Source organism: Trachemys scripta, chromosome 16 (genome assembly GCF_013100865.1).
Source record: "Trachemys scripta elegans isolate TJP31775 chromosome 16, CAS_Tse_1.0, whole genome shotgun sequence".
Classification (NCBI taxonomy): domain Eukaryota; kingdom Metazoa; phylum Chordata; order Testudines; family Emydidae; genus Trachemys; species Trachemys scripta.
The window spans coordinates 26,966,541-26,985,514 of NC_048313.1; the positions used below are offsets into that span (position 1 = coordinate 26,966,541).

The 18,974-nt window shown below is 48.9% G+C and overlaps 1 protein-coding gene across 1 annotated transcript in view; it reads left to right on the plus strand.

The window, feature by feature from the left end:
* The first annotated feature begins 13,877 nt into the window (after window positions 1–13,877).
* The window catches only part of LOC117888512 (adhesion G protein-coupled receptor E3-like), a 188,119-nt gene continuing 183,022 nt past the window's right edge, over window positions 13,878–18,974 (plus strand). Inside the window, exons 1-2 of the mRNA XM_034791981.1 lie at window positions 13,878–14,223; window positions 16,351–16,440. Of these exons, the coding sequence (XP_034647872.1) occupies window positions 16,410–16,440 (31 nt within the window). The 5' untranslated portion in view covers window positions 13,878–14,223; window positions 16,351–16,409. The remainder of the gene's footprint in view (window positions 14,224–16,350; window positions 16,441–18,974) is intronic.

The window sequence follows — 18,974 nt, forward strand, 5'->3', positions numbered from 1 at the left end:
GGGCCCCTCTGGGCAACTGCAGAGGGCCCCCACTACCCGCCACGGGGGGAGCAGGAGACGCTTGGTGGTGGAGAAGGCATTCCCCATCCATGCTGCCACGCCCCAGGCCACTCCCTTCCATGGCATCATAGAATCATAGAATCATAGAATATCAGGGTTGGAAGGGACCTCAGGAGGTCATCTAGTTCAACCCCCTGCTCAAAGCAGGACCAATCCCCAACTAAATCATCCCAGCCAGGGCTTTGTCAAGCCTGACCTTAAAAACCTCTAAGGAAGGAGATTTCACCACCTCCCTAGGTAACCCATTCCAGTGCTTCACCACCCTCCTAGTGAAAAAGTTTTTCCTAATATCCAACCTAAACCTCCCCCACTGCAACTTGAGACCATTACTCCTTGTTCTGTCATCAGGTACCACTGAGAACAGTCTAGATCCATCCTCTTTGGAACCCCCTTTCAGGTAGTTGAAAGCAGCTATCAGATCCCCCCTCATTCTTCTCTTCTGCAGACTAAACAATCCCAGTTCCCTCAGCCTCTCCTCATAAGTCATGTGCTGCAGACCCCTAATCATTTTTGTTGCCCTCCATTGGACTCTTTCCAATTTTTCCATATCCTTCTTGTCGTGTGGGGTCCAAAACTGGACACAGTACTCCAGATGAGGCCTCACCATTGTCGAATAGAGGGGAATGATCACGTCCCTCGATCTGCTGGCAATGCCCCTACTTATACAGCCCAAAATGCTGTTAGCCTTCCTGGCAACAAGAGCACATTTTTGACTCATATCCAGCTTCTCGTCCACTGTAACCCCTAGGTCCTTTTCTGCAGAACTGCTTCCTAGCCATTCGGTCCCTAGTCTGTAACAGTGCATGGGATTCTTCTGTCCTAAGTGCAGGACTCTGCACTTGTCCTTGTTGAACCTCATCAGATTTCTTTTGGCCTAATCCTCTAATTTGTCTAGGTCCCTCTGTATCCTATTCCTACCCTCCAGTGTATCTACCACTCCTCCCAGTTTATTGTCATCTGCAAACTTGCGGAAAGTGCAGTCCATGCCATCCTCCAGATAATTAATGATATCTCTGGAGATATTTAAGAGTAGATTAGTTAAATGTCTATCAGGGATGGTCTAAACAGTATTTGGTCCTGCCATGAGGGCAGGGGACTGGACTCGATGACTTCTTGAGGTCCCTTCCAGTCCTAGAATCTATGAATCTATGAATATTGAACAAAACCAGCCCCTGAACCGACCCTGTGAGGATGGCAAGGAGGAGGCACAGCAGGGAGAGGGTCAGTCTCATGTAAGTAATAATGGTCAGGGGGTAACTCTCCTGTAACACAGCAAAGGGAGAATCACTAGAGACCCCAGTCCAGCCTCCTCGGTTCCATCTCAGCCTTTTCCCCAGCAAAGCTTCTAGTCGCTCCAAGAAGAGCTTTGTCCCAAGCTCAGTGCGGAGCTCAGGGTCTAGCCCTGTGATCAGTCTCTCAGTGAGATACCGTCACGGTGGTGGGAGCCGTTAGGACGGCGAAGCTGGAGAGATGGTCACAGCTGTGAGTGCTGTTCGTGTGCACGGTGGTGCAGCCGTCCGCAGACCAGCTGCTGCTCTCGGCCACTACTTTCCAGTAGATGCAGAGAGTCTCTTCCCCCTCTTTTTTGGCCTGGAAACACAACAGATTCATCCTCATTGGACCACAGAATATCATTTCTGTTATCACATATCTATAGCAAACCAAAGGCCACCTACATCACCCTTGTTGCTCTTGCCTCTAAACTTAACCCAAAGACTCACAGCAGGCCTTTCTCCAGTTTCATACTGGAGATCTGAGCAATCATACTGCTCTCTTCATACAATGCAACTCCTCCACCTTTCCTCCCATACCTGTCCTTCCTGAACAGTTTATACCCATTCATGACAGTGCTCCAGTCATGTGAATGGCCCCACCAAGTTTCTGTTATTCAAATTACATCATACTTCCTTGATTGTACTAGGACTTCCAATTCTTCCTACTTGTTTCCCAGGTTTCTTGCGTTCTTGTACATGCTGTGATGGGTTGGGTCACAGAAACCACCTGATGTGCTGAGACTACCTCTGAGCCTGTTTTCCCTGGCAGCATGGGACTTCAGTGCCCTGCCTGGTTGTGCCAGACGTGCTAGCCTGCTACAAACAGCCCCAGGTCTGAACCACGTCCCCCAAAAGCTGCAGGCTTTACTGAAACAGCTTAAGAAGTGCTCCTGTCTCCAATACTCAGATGCCCAGTTCCCAATGGGATCCAAACCCCAAATAAATCCGTTTTACTCTGCATAAAGATTATACAGGGTAAACTCATAAATTGCTCACCCTCTAGAACACCAATAGAGAGATATGCACAGCTGTTTGCCCCCCAGGTATTAATACTTACTCGGGGTTAATTAATAAGAAAAAGTGATTTTATTAAATACAAACAGTAGGATTAAAGTGGTTCCAAGTAATAACAGACGGAACAAAGTGAATTACCAAGCAAAATAAAATAAAACACACAAAGCTAAGCCTAATATACTAAGAAAGTGATTACAGATGAAATCTCACCCTCAGGCATGTTCCAGTAAGCTTCTTTTACAGATAAGGTTCCTTCTAGTCTGGGTCCAGCAATCACTCACACCCCTGTAGTTACTGTCGTTTGTTCCAGTTTCTTTCAGGTATCCTTGGGGGTGGAAAGGCTATCTCTTGAGCCAGCTGAAGACAAAATGGAGGGATCTCCCAAGGCTTTGTATAAATTCTCTCTTGTGGGTGGAAACCCCTCCCTCCACCTGTGTAGAATCGTAGGGGGCGGATCAGGGCATGGCCATGGTATCGTGAGCTGTGGCTATTCTCAATAACCTGGGCCCCTTGGGGGCAGATCAGGGCGTGACTGGAGCACCCAGCGTGGTGACTATTCCCTGCTCCCCAGAGCCCATAGCGGATCATACATGAGGCCCCTTTCCAGGCTCAAGGGGCACTAGCAGCCTGGATGCTGCATCCTGGGGACAGCGAGGCTTCCCCGCCCCCTGTCTCCCCAATGCCTCCCTGAAAACCTAATGGTTTAATCCCAATCCAAAAGTTTAGGGCAGTTAAGGGTCACGGCTGATCACAGCCCTGGTGAGTGGATCCGGTGCCTTTGCTGCAGCCGGCAGCAGCCTCTGGTGCAGCACCAGGCCTGGAATGAGCCCAGGGGTCTGGGGGACTGAGTAGGGTGTGGTGGCGGCAAGGGGAGAGCTCACCCAGGCAGGTGGTCTCACTTGCATTCGTGAAGTTGGCTTTCCCAGAGCTGGACACATATCCATTGATGCAGCTGTAGAAGGAATTCCCAGTCACATTGGTGCAGTTGGTTTGGGTCCCCAGTTTACTCCAGTGAGCCCCAGACAATCGTTAATATCTGCAATGCAAGAGGGGCCCCAGCACAGAGTCATTCCCCTTCACCACCCACCTGCACTGACCTGGGAGATGGAACCCAGGTGTCCGGAGCCCTGAGAAGTCAGTGAGAAAGGACCCAGAGGGGCTTTGCCTGGGCTGGAGACAATAACACTTGCTGGAAACACATCTGACTTGGCCCTGCCGTGACACTAAACAAACTCCCTAGTGAGGTCACAGTAGAACCCTTCCTGGGTCACTAATTATCCCTGACTGGGGTGAGATATTGAAAATGTATTATTATTTACAATTACTCACCACATGGTTCCTGTGAACAAATTTTAGCTGGTAGGTTGTTCTCAAACCAGTAACACCAGGCTATAACACTAGAAGACTATAGCAGGCTTCAAAAGATAACTAGATAAGTTCATGGTGGATAAGTCCATCAATGGCTATTAGCCTGGATTGGCAAGGATGCAAAACCATGCTCTGACGTGTCCCTAGCCTCTGTTTGCCAGAAGCTGGGAATGGAGCATCTGAACTGTAGAAGTAGAAGAAGGAGAGGCTACCTGCCCTGACTAAGATCCCGTCCAAGACCACAGGTACACACTCAGGGCAACCAGCCTCTTCCACCACCATGGGACACTTCTATTTCTAGCTAGATGAAAGCTAGCACAACTATGTCTTCTCGAACTGGAACATTCAACTTCCAGCCCCAGTGCAGACAGACCCGTGGGCCCCTCTGCACTCTCCCAGCCCCAGCCCAGTTCAGCCCATGGACTTTGTTCCACTCACTCAATGGATACACGTCACCTCGGGTTGCCATGGTGCCTCAGGGCAGGTCGAGTTCTGAGGATTCTGAGCTTTGCAGCCTCTTTATCTTCGAGAAATTAGACAGGAAGCCAAGTCGACTCGTGGCCTGTTGCATTATATCGTATCAACCCACAGTACTGCACACAGGAAAGCACTGTCTTCCCAGCATGCCCTGCCCTCTTCTCCTTTTCTGCCCTACCACTTCTCCCAGCCCCATAAGCATTTACTTTGCGGAGTACCTGTGGGGGAAACTGACCAAAGTGCAGAGGGTCTAGCATCATTTCACAGAATCACAGAAATGGGAGTTGCAAGGGACCTCGGGAGGTCAAACAATCCATCCCCATGCGCTGAAGCAGGACCAAGTGCATCTAGACCATCCCTGGCAGGTGTTTGACAACCTGTTCTTAAAACCCCCCAGTAACAGGGATTCCACAACCTCCCTAGGTCACCTGTTCCTGTGCTGAACCATCCTTAGAGTTACAAAGTTTTTCTTAATATCTAACTTAAATCTCCCTTGCTGCTAACTAAGCCAATTCCTTCTTCTCCTACCCTTGGTGGACATGAGAACCAATTGATCACAGTCCTCTTTCTTACAGCCCTTTGAATATTTGCAGATTATTATCATGTCCCCCCTGAGCCTTCTCTTCTCTGGACAAAACACGCCCAATTCTTTCAACCTTTTCTCACGGGACATGTTTTCTAAACCTCTGATCATTTCTGTTTTGTCTCCTCTGGACAATTTGTCCTCATCCTTCTTGAAGCGCAGCAGCCAAACCAGGACACGGTTCTCCCATGCTGAGCAGAGGAGAACAGTCACCTCCCATCTCTGACCCACCCCATTCCTGGTCAAGATGATCTAGGTGCAGCAGAAGCCGGAGATTCCCACCAGCATGGCCATGGGTGTGTGCCCCACTGGCCCTAGTGGGCTCAGAGCCTGGAGACCAAGGAGCCCTACACCAGCCTCTGGGTACTGAAACTGGGGGAGCTGGGGACACAGTCTGCTCCTGGAGTCTGTTTCCCCAGCTCATCACTCCATGTCAGCAGGGGCGGCAGGTTTGTATAATTTTTGGTGATGCCCAGAATGGGTCCAAGTCCCCACCCTCCAACCTGCCTTGTAAGCCAATATATAATTGTTAAAATAATGTAAGAATGGACTGGAAACAGGAAGCGTTTAACAGTTTCCCTATATTGCAGAATGTGGAGGGTGTCTAGGGATGAGGGCTCTGGCAAGGGCTGGAGATGGGTGGTTTGGGGTGTGAGGGGGCTCAGGGCTAGAGCAGAGGGTTGATGTGCAGGGGCGAGGACTGCATGGTGGGACTGGAGATGAGGGGTTCACAGTGCAGGAGGGAGCTCAGGGTGAGGCTAAGGGTTGGGGTTTGGGGGGTGAGGGCTCCGGCTGGGGCTACGTGCTCTTGCGTTGGGATGAGGAGTTTGGGGTTCAGGCAGGCTGCCCTGGGGCTGGGGCCAGAGAGGAAGACTCCACAGTCCCCACAGTCCTCTCCCCCCTGGCAGCACACTCCTCCGGCACCGTCACTGCACGTGCTCCCAGGGTCCGGGCCCCTCTCAGGTCCAGGAAGCCCCGTCGCCTCCCCTGTGGTGTGGGATGAGAGTAGGAGGGGGCTGCATCACATGTGGCCTCCTCCCCTGGTTCAGCCTCCTGCCTCTCACCATAGACTCACAGGAAATGGGGCTGCCCTTGCCCAGCGTGGGGCAGGAATGGTGGCTGCAGAGGGGAGCCGGGGGGGCTGGCTCATGAAGTCAGACACCCACCCAAGCCCCAGCAGCGGCTGAGGTGAAGTCCAGACTCCGTCTCCCAGCAGCCCCTCAGTGTCACCTGCCGGAGGGTGCCGGGGGAGGGGAGGGATGGCAATCACGTGCACGCCTCCTCCCTTCCTCAGGTGTAGCAGCTGCTTCAGCCTGCCGCCGGTGCCGCTCCTGTGTTGTAGGCAGCCGGGGCTGCAGGCAGCGGCGAGGGAGTGCAGCCCGGAGTGGAAGGGCAGCCACCCGCTTGATGCAGGGATGCTCTGGTGCCGGGGGAAGTGCACGGGGGCAGCAGGCAGGGACCGGGGGACACAAGAGGGAGATGCGGAGGGGCAGTAGGCGAGGCCGGGGGAGAGACCTGGCTCCGAACATCAGTGGAGCTGGGCCCCTGGGCCCTGAATATTCCTGGAACCTGGGCACCACGGGCCCATACAACTCCCCAGTCCTGCACATCAGAGGGGAACTCAGTCCGACCCCACTTACACAGCAATGAAGAACGTGGCGGAAAAGGGGATCCTTGCATGTCTGAAACCCCTCCCTGCTCCCGCCCAGCACCAGACACTGCAGCCTTCGCATGGGAGAAGAAGCTGCTGGTTCAGTACAAACAGCAGAGTGCGTCTTCTCCGAGTGTATGGGGTGGGGGAAGGGAGCAGACTCTCTCTTTCATAGGCCTGGGAAGCCCTGTTAGAACCATCCCCAGCAGCTGGAATATTCCACAGAAAAATCAGGCGTAACCCCATTGAATTCAGTAGAGTTACTCCTGCCTTCCACCCAGGTAAATGAGAGCAGTAGCTGGCCCACCTCAGCACCACACTGGTGTCCCGCAGCTCTGACTCATCTCCCAAAGCCCTGGGAAGTGGCCAGTCTCCAATCTTAAGGGTTAATTCTCAGGGGAAGGAATAACCGACGTCCTGGTCAGGAACCCAGAGGGGATCGTGCCTACGACATTACAAGGCCTCGTGGTTGAGGAGATACAAAGAGTCTTTCACCTCCAGAGCTGCAGCTGACCCCTTGTTGAGGAGAGAGGCCAGACCAGCTTGTGTTGGACCTGCACCCTAAGACTACCCACCTCTTCTGTAGCTCATTTCCACAGATAGTCACAATGTCCTTTAGAAAAGAGACCATTGTCAGTATCCCCATGTTACACAACGTTCCTGGGAAGCAAGTGGCAAGTTTTGGAATTGAAGGGCTGGAAAGCGCAGTCCCCGGGGATTGTAAACAGGGGACTGCAAACAGGGGTGTTTGAGACAGGGAGAAGGAGATCACCCTGGTGAACGAACAAGGTGTGAGTACTAATCTTGGGGTGAGTGTTTGTTTGGCTGTTGGTATTTTTCCTTTCTCTTTCAGGTTATTTAAGTTACAGGGTCAATTGGGATTGTGTGTCTGGGGACTGTTTGAACTTCCTTGGTCATCTTTGATCAGCCTTGTGATCATGCTCCCCCGTGTGATTAATGAGGGGTTAGGGCTGACCTAGGAGAGAAGGACCTAAAAACCAGAGGCTAAGGAACCAAGAGGAGCTAGCGAACAGGGGAGTTTGAGGGCGGGAGACATAATATAATCGCTATGGTTAGGAAGGGCCTCATCGCCAGTGCCAACGCTGCTCCTGTCTCCTCCACCTGTGCCTGTATCCAGACAGACAGCCTGACCATGGATGTTTCTACCCAGATCCTAGTGTGTATTTGCAGAGACTCTGGCCTGCATTTCGCACTCACAGAAAGCCAGGCTGAAGGGGCCATCCAGCGTGAAAGGTGTCTGCTGGTAGAATCTCGCAGGAAGCAGGAGGGAGAGCTACAGGAGGAGGTGGCTAAGGAGAGGAGCATCTTTGAAAAGTCATGGAAGACTGGAGAGATCCCAGAAGACTGGAAAAGGGGACATACAGTGCCAATTTATTAAGGGGATGTCTACACTACAAAATTAGGTCTATTTTATTTGAGTCGACATTGAGCCTCCGATTTAAGCAAGTCCATTATACATGTCCCCTCTAGGCACATTTTGCTGGTGGAGCGCATCCTCACTAGCAGGGATTGCATCGACTCACAGAGCGATGCACTGTGTGTAGCTATCCCACAGTGCATGCAGCCAAATGGAATGTTGGATTGGGCTCACAATGCCTTATGGGACGAAAACATTTGTGCGCGTGGTTATGGGAAAATGGCATCAGCCTCCCAGGATGCACTTACCTCCCTCCTTCCTTCCCTCCCTGAAATCAACAGCAAACAAACCAAGCCTTTTTGGGGCCCCTTTTCCTAAGCCAGGCTTGCCTGTGCAGATGCCATAGCACGGCAAGCATGGACCTGTTGTGAGCACTGAAAACACCTCACGCCTTACCCTGCAGTATTTGCAGAGCTGATGCAGGAACTGCCATGTAGATACCATAACCCAACGTGATGCCACACAAGCAGTCCTGCCGTAAGCCATGGACCGGATCAAATCGTAGATCATGGCGACAGTTGCGCATCAACTTGACACGGTGAAGCACCGCTTCTGGGCCTGGGAAACAAGCACTGATTGGTGGGATCGCATCGTTATGCAGTATGGGATGACGAGCCGGGGCTACAGAACTTTTGAATGTGTAAGACCTTTTTCATTGAACTGTGTGAAGAGCTTTCCCCAGCCCTGAAGCGCAGCAATACCAAAATGAGACCTGCTCTGACAGTTGAGAAGCGAGTGGCGGTAGCTCTGTGGAAGCTTGCAAGGCAAGACTGCTACCGGTCAGTGGGGAATCAATGTGGAGTGGGTAAATCTACTGTAGGGTCTGCTGTGATCCAAGTTGCCAGGGCAATCAATAGACTTCTGCTAAGAAGGGTAGTGACTCTGGGAAATGTGCTGGATATAGTGGATGGTTTTGCTGCGATGGGGTTCCCTAACTGTGGTGGGGCAATGGACAAAACGCATATCCCTGTCTTGGCACCAGACCACCTTGCCAAAGAGTACATAAACCGAATGGGATACTTCCCAATGGTGTTGCAAGTGCTGGTGGATCACAAGGGACATTTCACTGAGATCAATGTGGAACGGTTGGGAAAGCTACATGACACCCGCATCTTTAGGAACTCTGGTTTCTTCAGAAAGCTGCAAGCAGGAACTTTCTTCCCAGACTGCAAAATAACTGTTGTTGATGTTGAAATGCCAATCGTTGTCCTTGGAGACCCAGCCTACCCCTTGGTCCCATGGCTCATGAAGCCGTACACAGGCAGCCTGGACAGCAGTAAGGAGCAGTTCCACCATAGGCTGAGCAAGTACACAATGGTGGTGGAATGTGTCTTTGGACATTTAAAAGCCCGCTGGTGTAGTTTGCTTACTGGGTTAGACCCCAGTGAAAGCAATATTTCCATTGTTGTTGCTGCTTGCTCCATGCTCCATGATATCTGTGAAACAAAAGGAGAAAAGTTTTCGGCCGGGTAGGGGATGGAGGCAGATTGCCTGGCAGCCAATTTTGAGCAGCCAGACACCAGGGCAATTAGAAGAGCACATCGAGGCGCACTGCGTCTCTGTGAGGCTTTGAAAACTAGTTTCATCCATGACCCACAGGGATGTGAAGTTTATGTGTGTTGTTCCTTACCAAGCTGCCCCCTTCATTGCATGTCCTCCCCAATCAACTACATCCCCACTCACCACAGTGCGCTGACTGAATAAAGAGCCTTTTCTCCTCAATCCATTAATTTTTATTATGCTCACAAACACTGATGAGAGACAGCAAAGAAAAGTAAAGATAAACCGGGGCCAAGGGGCCGATAACACTGCGGGTGGGGGGGAAGAAACAAGGACAGGTTGCTTACAAGTCGTACTGCAATAACAATTAAAGTCGTGGGAATGGGCACCTTCTTTTCCTTTTACCCTCCCCTGAAGTTGAGTACAAGGGATACCTGAGCTTCTCCTCTCTGCCCCGCCCCCTGCATCCTAGGACATCTGAGGGAGGAGGATGTGGAACTTGGTGATGGGGGCAGCAGGTTCAATGTAGGGTGTAGCAGGACTCTAGCATCCAGCTGCCTTTCTTGAACCTCATCCAGACACCTCAACATGTCTGTTTGCTCCCTCATAATTTGCAACACCTTGTTCGGCTTATCACACTCGTGTTCCCTGCATGCTCTCCTGTCCTTGAGGTCACTGTGCAGACTCTCCAACAGTACAATCCTCCATGCACTGAGCTCAGTCTTGTCACTCTCGGAGGCACGTATTAACTTATTGAACATGTCCTCCAGAGTCTTCTTTTTCTGCCTTCTAATCTGGGAAAGTCACTGTCCTGGTGTGGAGGATGCACCCATGGACAAGGTTTCAGCTGCAAAGAATGCAAAGCACAAGGGTAGCATTGACAGTGCAGACACTGTTTGAGGTGCAAGGTTAAATCTTTTCATATAAGAAACAGCCCTCAGTGCACTTCCCCACAAGCCATAACGTAAGCAGAACCACTGGCTACTGCAAGAGTCACTTTGCCACCACAGCTATTGTGAGTAAGCCCACGAGGCAGGGGCGGGAGGTCTTGTGCTGCAGCTTTTCAGACATCTGAGATCAATGGTTCCAATCTTAGCACAGTCCACTTTCCCATAGCAACCTGGATGGTGCCTGTCCTCAAGCCCCGCACAAACAATTTGCTTGTTAAAGAAGCAGCACTGGGTTGGGGTGGAAAGGAACAGGAAGCGTGTCCCCGCCTTTTTTTGGAAATGCTGGCTGTAGCATGCAGTGATCCTGTCCAACCACAAAGGGCATGGCCCAGATTTCACCAAACAGGGGCAGATTATTTGCTGAATTGTTTGCGGCCTAAGGGCTAGCACTTATAACTTCCCCCATTTCCCCTAGGTAACCATATGCAATATCATTCTCCTGAGGGTAACAGAAGTGGAAAGACAGCAGATGCTGCAAGCATCTGGTTACTTACCTGATCCTTATGCTGCAATGCTGTGTGCTGCAATGATGTCAGAAGAGTTAATACTGGAGTGGCGTGGGAAAGTGTCCTACCATGGTGGACGAAATAAGGCATCCCTTCCCAGAAACCTTCTGCAAAAGATTGCAGAGTACCTCCATGAGAGCTTTCTAAAAATATCCATGGAGGATTCCTGGGCCATCCCCAGGCACATAAAAAGTCATTTTCAGAGATCACCCTCTTTGTAGCAGGACTGGCCGCCACTAACTACTATCCCAAATTTTTAATTCAGATTGAACATTAAAAATAATAGCATTTAACCCCTACAGTTTGATTGAAAATATGTACTCAGGAGAGTGTACTCACCAGAGATCAGTTGTCTTAACTTCTGTACTAATATAGCAAATAATTAAACAATCAATTTGCAAACATCTAGAAGATAATAAGGTGATAAGTAACAGTCAGAATGGATTTGTCAAGAATAAAACGTGACAAAACCAACCTGATAGCTTTCTTTGACAGGGTAACAAGCCTTGTGGATGGGGGGAAGTGGTATATGTGGTATATCTTGACATTAGTACGGCTTTTGATACTGTCACACGTGATCTTCTCATAAACACACTAGGGAAATGCAACCCAGATGTAGCTACTCTAAGGTGGGTGCAAAACTGCTTGGAAAACCATTTCCAGAGAGTAGTTATCAGTGGTTCACAGTCTGGCTGAAAGGGCATAATGAGTGGAGTCCTTCAGAGATCAGTTCTGAGTCCAGTTCTGTTAAAAATCTCCATCAATCATTTAGATAATAGCATACAGAGTACACTCATAAAGTTTGTGGATGATACCAAGGTGGGAGGGCTTGCAGGTGCTTTGGAGGATAGGATTAAAATTCAAAATGATCTGGACAAACTGGAAAAATGGTCTGAAGTAAACAGGGTGAAGTACAATAAGAACAAGTGCAAAGTATTCCACTTAGGAAGGAACAATTGGTTGTACAAATACAACTGGGAAATGACTGGCTAGGAAGGAGTACTGCAGAAAGGGATCTCGGGGTCATAGTGGACCACAAGTTAAATGTGAGTCAATAGTGTAACCCCGTTGCAAAAAAAAGCAAACATCATTCTGGGATATATTAGCAGGAGTATTGTAAGCAAGACACAAGAAATAATTTTTCTGCTCTACTCCGCGCTGATTAGGCCTCAACTGGAGTATTGTGTCCAGTTCTGGGCGCCACATTTCAGGAAAGATGTGGACACATTGGAAAAAGTCCAGAAAAGAGAAACAAAAATGATTAAAGGTCTAAAAATGACCTATGAGGGAAGATTGAAAAAATTGGGTTTGTTTAGTCCGGAAAAGAGAAGGCTGGGAGAGGACATGATAACAGTTTTCAAGTACATAAAAGGTTGTTACTAGGAGGAGGGAGAAAAATTGTTCTTATCCTCTGAAGATAGGACAAGAAGCTATGGGCTTAAATTGCAGCAAGGGAGGTTTAGATTGGACATTAGGAAAAAAATTGTAATTGTCAGGGTGTTTAGCCACTGGAATAAATTGCCTAGGGAGGTTGTGGAATCTCCATCATTGGGGATTTTTAAGAACAGTTTAGACAAACACCTGTCAAGAATGGTCTAGATAAAAAATAGTCTTGCCATGAGACCATGGGACTGGACTAGATGACCAATTAAGGTCCGTTCCAGTCCTATGATTCTATGATTGTGGGATAATGTTGGTGGATTCTCCACACCCGAGTCTGGTGACGTGGGCTGAGCTGCATCCACACGTCAAAATGTCTGGACTCTGTTTTACATCACAGTGGCACTTGGGCTTTGACCCACCCCCAGCAGGCTCTGCAGGCCTGAGTCAAACTAACTTCTTTGTGAACAGAAGCGGGGATGGGTCATGAACCTGAGTCAGGGCCCTGGCTTAGTATGCTGTGTAGACATAGTATAGGGTCTACCCTCAGACAGGGCTGGATTTCCAATTAGGAACAGTAACCATGTACCTAGGGGTGCCAGCATTCTAGGGGCACCTTGTCTCTCTAAACCTGTGTGCAATATGTAGGTCAGGTGTAAGTGGGGGGGGCGCTGAAGATGCTGTGCCTCAGGGTGCGTAAGGTGTAAATCCGGACCTGTCCTCCAGGGCTTGAGATGCTGTTTGCTAATCACCTTTGTGTTGTCTGGCGAAGTGTCAGTCTTGAGGCATTTATGACACTGGGCCATTTTAAAGTTACAAACTGACGCGGAAACACCCCTCAGGTGCCTGAGTCACTTCGATTCTAAGTAAAAAGCTTGTAAGTTTTTTCACTGCAGCTTCCATTGCTATTGCTCAGTCTGTTGCTTTGGGCCAGGTAACGTCCCCTTCTGCCAGCAATCGGCTTTGAATTCCCCCATTGGTTTGTGGTGTTACTAATCTGCCCTGCAGCACATAGGACATTTCCAACTGAGTGCTAGTCAGCTAATAGTTTTAGCTCTTCCACATACACAGCTACGGTTTCACCTCCTCACTCTGCCATGACACTTGAAATGTTCTACGGTAACACTTGGCTGTGGTGTCTGTGCTTGCTCTGTTCAGATCTCTTGCAGGTCTTCTGAAGTTTTACCTCCTGCTTTCTGGGAATGCAACAAACTCCTTAAGAGGGAGGAGGTTTTACTTAAGCAGCCTGTGAGACACATCAGGGTTTCAGCTGCAAAGTATGCAAAGCACAAGGGTAGCATTGACAGTGCAGACATTGTTTGAGGTGCAAGGTTAAACCTATTTGTCTTTTATTTATAATCTCATTTGCAAGGAAATTAGTGGCTCCGGCTTTCCATAGATTAATGCCGATCCTCACTTTGTACAGGAAACTCTTCAATTTTCCCAACACTCATCAGTTTTACATTTTACCTCATCATCATCCTGGGTTCCAACTCCTGGCTCCTGCCCCTGGCTCTGACCCTTGGCGCTGGCATTTGGCCCCTGGCTCTCAGCCGTGACGCCAATTCTTGGCTGCCAGGTCCTGCTCTGACCACTAGACATGACCACCCACTTCCCACTCTCTGACACCATCAAGTATGGCTTGTCATTAGCTGCCTCTGTCATCTTCTTCCTGTGTTAACCCTGTTACTACCTGGAGCAGGACTGATGTTCTGTCTGCGTCTCCAAGACTACAGCTGCAGACAAGAGCTATAATCACAGCTGAGACTTGGACAGCACCATCTCACGCATAGGGAGCCGCACTGTGATCTGGATGAAGATCTGTTCTTCTGTTTGGTTTTTGTTAAGAAGAGCTACTGCTCAGAAAGTGACTTCGGCATTACAGCTGCACCACCTTAGACGACTACTTACAGCAAGACTCATTAACAACCCCAGTGACACTGACATCTCTGATCATTATGTTAGCAACCAACCACTCAGTATGGGCACCTCTTAAATTTTACTGAATGCAGGATTAAAAAGGTTAGTTTGTGAACAGATACTTCACACGAGTTAATTTTAACAAGAGGGAAGGAACACTGGCCAGAATAGGGAAATAACAGATGAAGAATATTTAGCTAAGTTAGATCTATGCAACTTTGCAGGGCCTGATGAAATTCACCTTAGAATATTTAAGAAACTAGCTGAAGCAATTTCCGAACCATTAGCGATTATCTTCCAGAACTCATGGAGGATGGGTGAGTTCATAACAAGAGCAAACTTCAAAAAAAGGTAAAAAGGAGCTCTTAGGGAAGTATAGACCAGAGAACCCAACTTCAATACCCAGAAAGATACTGGAACAAATGATTAAACTACCAAGTTATTAAACCCTAGAGGATAATAGGAGATAAGTAATAAGCAACATGGATTTGTCAAGAACAAGTCATGCCAAACATGGATGAATGGACTGTAAGGTGGATAGAAAGCTGGCTAGATCGTCGGGCTCAACGGGTAGTGATCAATGGCTCCATGTCTAGTTGGCAGCCGGTTTCAAGTGGAGTGCCCCAAGGGTCGGTCCTGGGGCCGGTTTTGTTTAATATCTTTATTAATGATCTGGAGGATGGTGTGGACTGCACTCTCAGCAAGTTTGCAGATGACACTAAACTAGGAGGCGTGGTAGATTCACTAGAGGGTAGGGATCGGATACAGAGGGACCTAGACAAATTAGAGGATTGGGCAGAAAAAAACCTGATGAGGTTCAACAAGGACAAGTGCAGAGTCCTGCACTTAGGACGGAAGAATCCCATGCACTGCTACAGACTAGGGACCGAATGGCTAGGTAGCAGTTCTGCTGAAAAGGACCTAGGGGTCACAGTGGACGAGAAGCTGGATATGAGTCAACAGTGTGCTCTTGTTGCCAAGAAGGCTAACGGCATTTTGGGCTGTATAAGTAGGGGCATTGCCAGCAGATCGAGGAACGTGATCGTTCCCCTTTATTCGACATTGGTGAGGCCTCATCTGGAATACTGTGTCCAGTTTTGGGCCCCACACTACAAGAAGGATGTGGAAAAATTGGAAAGAGTCCAGCGGAGGGCAACAAAAATGATTAGGGGTCTGGAGCACATGACTTATGAGGAGAGGCTGAGAGAACTGGGATTGTTTAGTCTCCAGAAGAGAAGAATGAGGGGGGATTTGATAGCAGCCTTCAACTACCTGAAGGGGGGTTCCAAAGAGGATGGAGCTCGGCTGTTCTCAGTGGTGGCAGATGACAGAACAAGGAGCAATGGTCTCAAGTTGCAGTGGGGGAGGTCCAGGTTGGATATCAGGAAAAACTATTTCACTAGGAGGGTGGTGAAACACTGGAATGCGTTACCTAGGGAGGTGGTGGAGTCTCCTTCCTTGGAGGTTTTTAAGGCCCGGCTTGACAAAGCCCTGGCTGGGATGATTTAGCTGGGAATTGGTCCTGCTTTGAGCAGGGGGTTGGACTAGATGACCTCTTGAGGTCCCTTCCAACTCTGATATTCTATGATTCTATGATTCTATGACCTGCGAGGAAAGGTTGAAAGAACTGAGCATGTTTTGTCCAGAGAAGAGACAGCTGAGGGGGGAACATGATAATTTGCAAATAATTAAAAGTTTGTTATAAAGAGGACTGTGATCAATTGGTGCCCATGTCCACCAAGGGTAGGACAAGAAGGAATTGGCTTAGTTAGCAGCAAGGGAGATTTAAGGTAGATATTAAGAAAAACTTTCTAACTCTAAGGATGGTTCAACACAGGAACAGGTGACCTAGGGAGTCTGTGGAATCCTTGTTAATGGGGGGTTTTAAGAACAGGTTGGACAAACACCTGCCAGCGATGGTCTAGGTACACTTGGTCCTGCCTCAGCGCATGGGGATGGATTGTTTGATCTCCCGAGGTCCCTTGCAACTCCACATTTCTGTGATTCTGTGAAGTAGTGCTAGGCCCTCTGCACTGTGGTTAGTTTCCTCCATAGGTACTCAGCAAAGTAAATGCTTATGGGGCTGGGAGAAGTGGTAGGGCAGAAGGAAGGAGAGCAGGGCACGCTGAGAAGACTGTGCTTTTCTGTGTGCAATACTGTTGGTTGATACGATATGCTCAAACAGGACATGAGTCAACTGGGCTTCCTGTCTAATTTCTCCGAGATAAGGAGGTTGCAAAGCTCAGAATCCTCAGAACTCGACCTGCCCTGACAGCGTCTGAGCCACCATGGGAACCCGAGGTGACGTGTATCCATTGGGTGAGTGGAACAAAGTCCATGGGCTGAACTCAGGTGGGGCTAGGAGGGTCCAGAGGGGCCCCCGGGTTTGTCTGCACTGAGGCTGGAAAGGGAACGTTCCAGCTCGAGAAGACAGTTGCGCTAGCTCTCATCTAGCTAGAAACAGAAGTACCGCCGTGGTGGTGGGAGAGGCTGGCCGCCCTTAGGGCGTATGTGTGTTCTTGGATGAGATCTCAGTTGGGGCAGGGATCCTCTCCTGTTACTTGCCCAAACGAAGCCACACTTCTACTTTTAGTATGCCAGCTGAATCAGAGCAAGCCTGGATAGGTCTCCTCGAGCTAGAATTTACCACTAGGCCTATGCTACATTGGTGTAATATGCAATTTCCTCTGCTCCCTCCAATGCTCACGTTGCACCAGCTGAGACTCCAGCCAGACTCACTGAAACACCCTTAGATTTACTGGGCCAGATTCTTGGGGCTGGCTGAGATGGGCTCATCTGAAATGGGCTCACTGTGAGATCAGAGTACGGAGAGGTCAAAGATGGTGTCAGGGCTGAATCCCCACTCCGGCACCTCGAGTTCAGGAAGTGGGGACCCGCAAGGATTTTAAAAATTAATACCTGCCACCAGGGCCATCCCTAGACATTTTGGTGCCCTATGCAGCTCCTCCCCCCAAACACACAGGGAGAGCTGGCTCCAGGCCTCTGCAGGGGTGGGGTGGTCCCAGGCCTCCGCAGGGGGCCTCCTGGCTTGGGGGGAGGAAGGAAACCACCCCCAGCACGGGCCAGTGAAGCGGAGTGGGTTGGGGCCAGGTCGCTGCACTTCCTGCCACCTGGTGATTGCAGGGTGGGCCCAACCCCGCACTCACGGGTGGCGGAAAGTGGAGTGACCCGGCTCCAGCCCACTCCGCTCTGCTCCCACTGCCACCACCCGAATGCAAAATACCACTTTGAACCCAGGAAGGAGAACTTGGGAATTCCTCCTTGTGGAGTACCCTCAAGCCCTTTCACCCCCCACCCACCCGGGGAAGAGCTGAGAAAGAAAACAAAGGAAATTAGCTGCGGCTATAAGAACATAAGAACGGCCGTACTGGGTAAGACCAAAGGTCCATCTAGCCCTGTATCCTGTCTACTGACAGTGAACAATGCCAGATGCCCCAGAGGGAGTGAACCTAACTGATAATGATCAAGTGATCTCTCTCCTGCCATCCATCTCCACCCACTGACAAACAGAGGCTAGGGACACCATTCCTTACCTATCCTGGCCAATAGCCATTAATGGAATTAACCTCCATGAATTTATCCAGTTCTCTTTTAAATGCTGTTATAGTCCTAGCCTTCACAACCTCCTCAGGCAAGGAGTTCCAAAAGTTGACTTTGAAATGTATGAAGAAGAACTTCCTTTTACTTGTTTTAAACCTTCTGCCCATTAATTTCATTTGGTGGCCCCTAGTTCTTGTATTATGGGAATAAGTAAATAACTTTTCCTTATCTACTTTCTCCACATCACTCATGATTTTATATACCTCTATCATACCCCCCCCCTTAGTCTCCTCTTTTCCAAGCTGAAAAGTCCTAGCGTCTTTAATCTCTCCTCCTATGGGACCTATTCCAAACCCCTAATCATTTTAGTTGCCCTTCTCTGAACCTTTTCTAGTGCCAGTATATCTTTTTTGAGATGAGGAGACCACATCTGTACACCGTATTCAAGATGTGGGCGTACCATGGATTTATATAAGGGCAATAATAGATTCTCCGTCTTATTCTCTATCCCCTTTTTAATAATTCCTAACATCCTGTTTGCTTTTTTGACTGCGTGGACGTCTTCAGAGAACTATCCACAATGACTTGAAGATCTTTCTCCTGATTCGTTGTAGCTAAATTAGCCCCATCATATTGTATGTACAGTTGGGGTTATTTTTTCCAATGTGCATTACTTTACATTTATCCACATTAAATTTCATTTGCCATTTCGTTGCCCACTTAGTTTTGTGAGATCTTTTTGAAGTTCTTCACAGTCTGCTTTGGTCCTAACTATCTTGAGCAGCTTGGCATTGTCTGCAAACTTTGCCACCTCACTGTTTACCCCTTTCTCCAGATCATTTATGAATAAGTTGAATAGGATTAGTCCTAGGACTGACCCTTGGGGAATACCACTAGTTACCTCTCTCCATTCTGAGAATTTACCATTTCTTTCTACCCTTTGTTCCCTGCCTTTTAACCAGTTCTCAATCCAGGAAAGGACCTTCCCTTTTATCCCATGACAATTTAATTTACATAAGAGCCTTTGGTGAGGGACCTACTCAAAGGCTTTCTGGAAATCTAAGTACACTATGTCCACTGGATCCCCCTTGTCTACATGTTTGTTGACCCCTTCAGAGAACAATAATAGATTAGTAAGAGATGATTTTCCTTTACAGAAACCATGTTGACTTTTGCCCAACAATTTATGTTCTTCTATGTGTCTGACAATTTTATTCTTTACTATTGTTTCAACTAATTTGCCCGGTACTGACGTTAGACTTACCAGTCTGTAATTGCCAGGATCACATCTA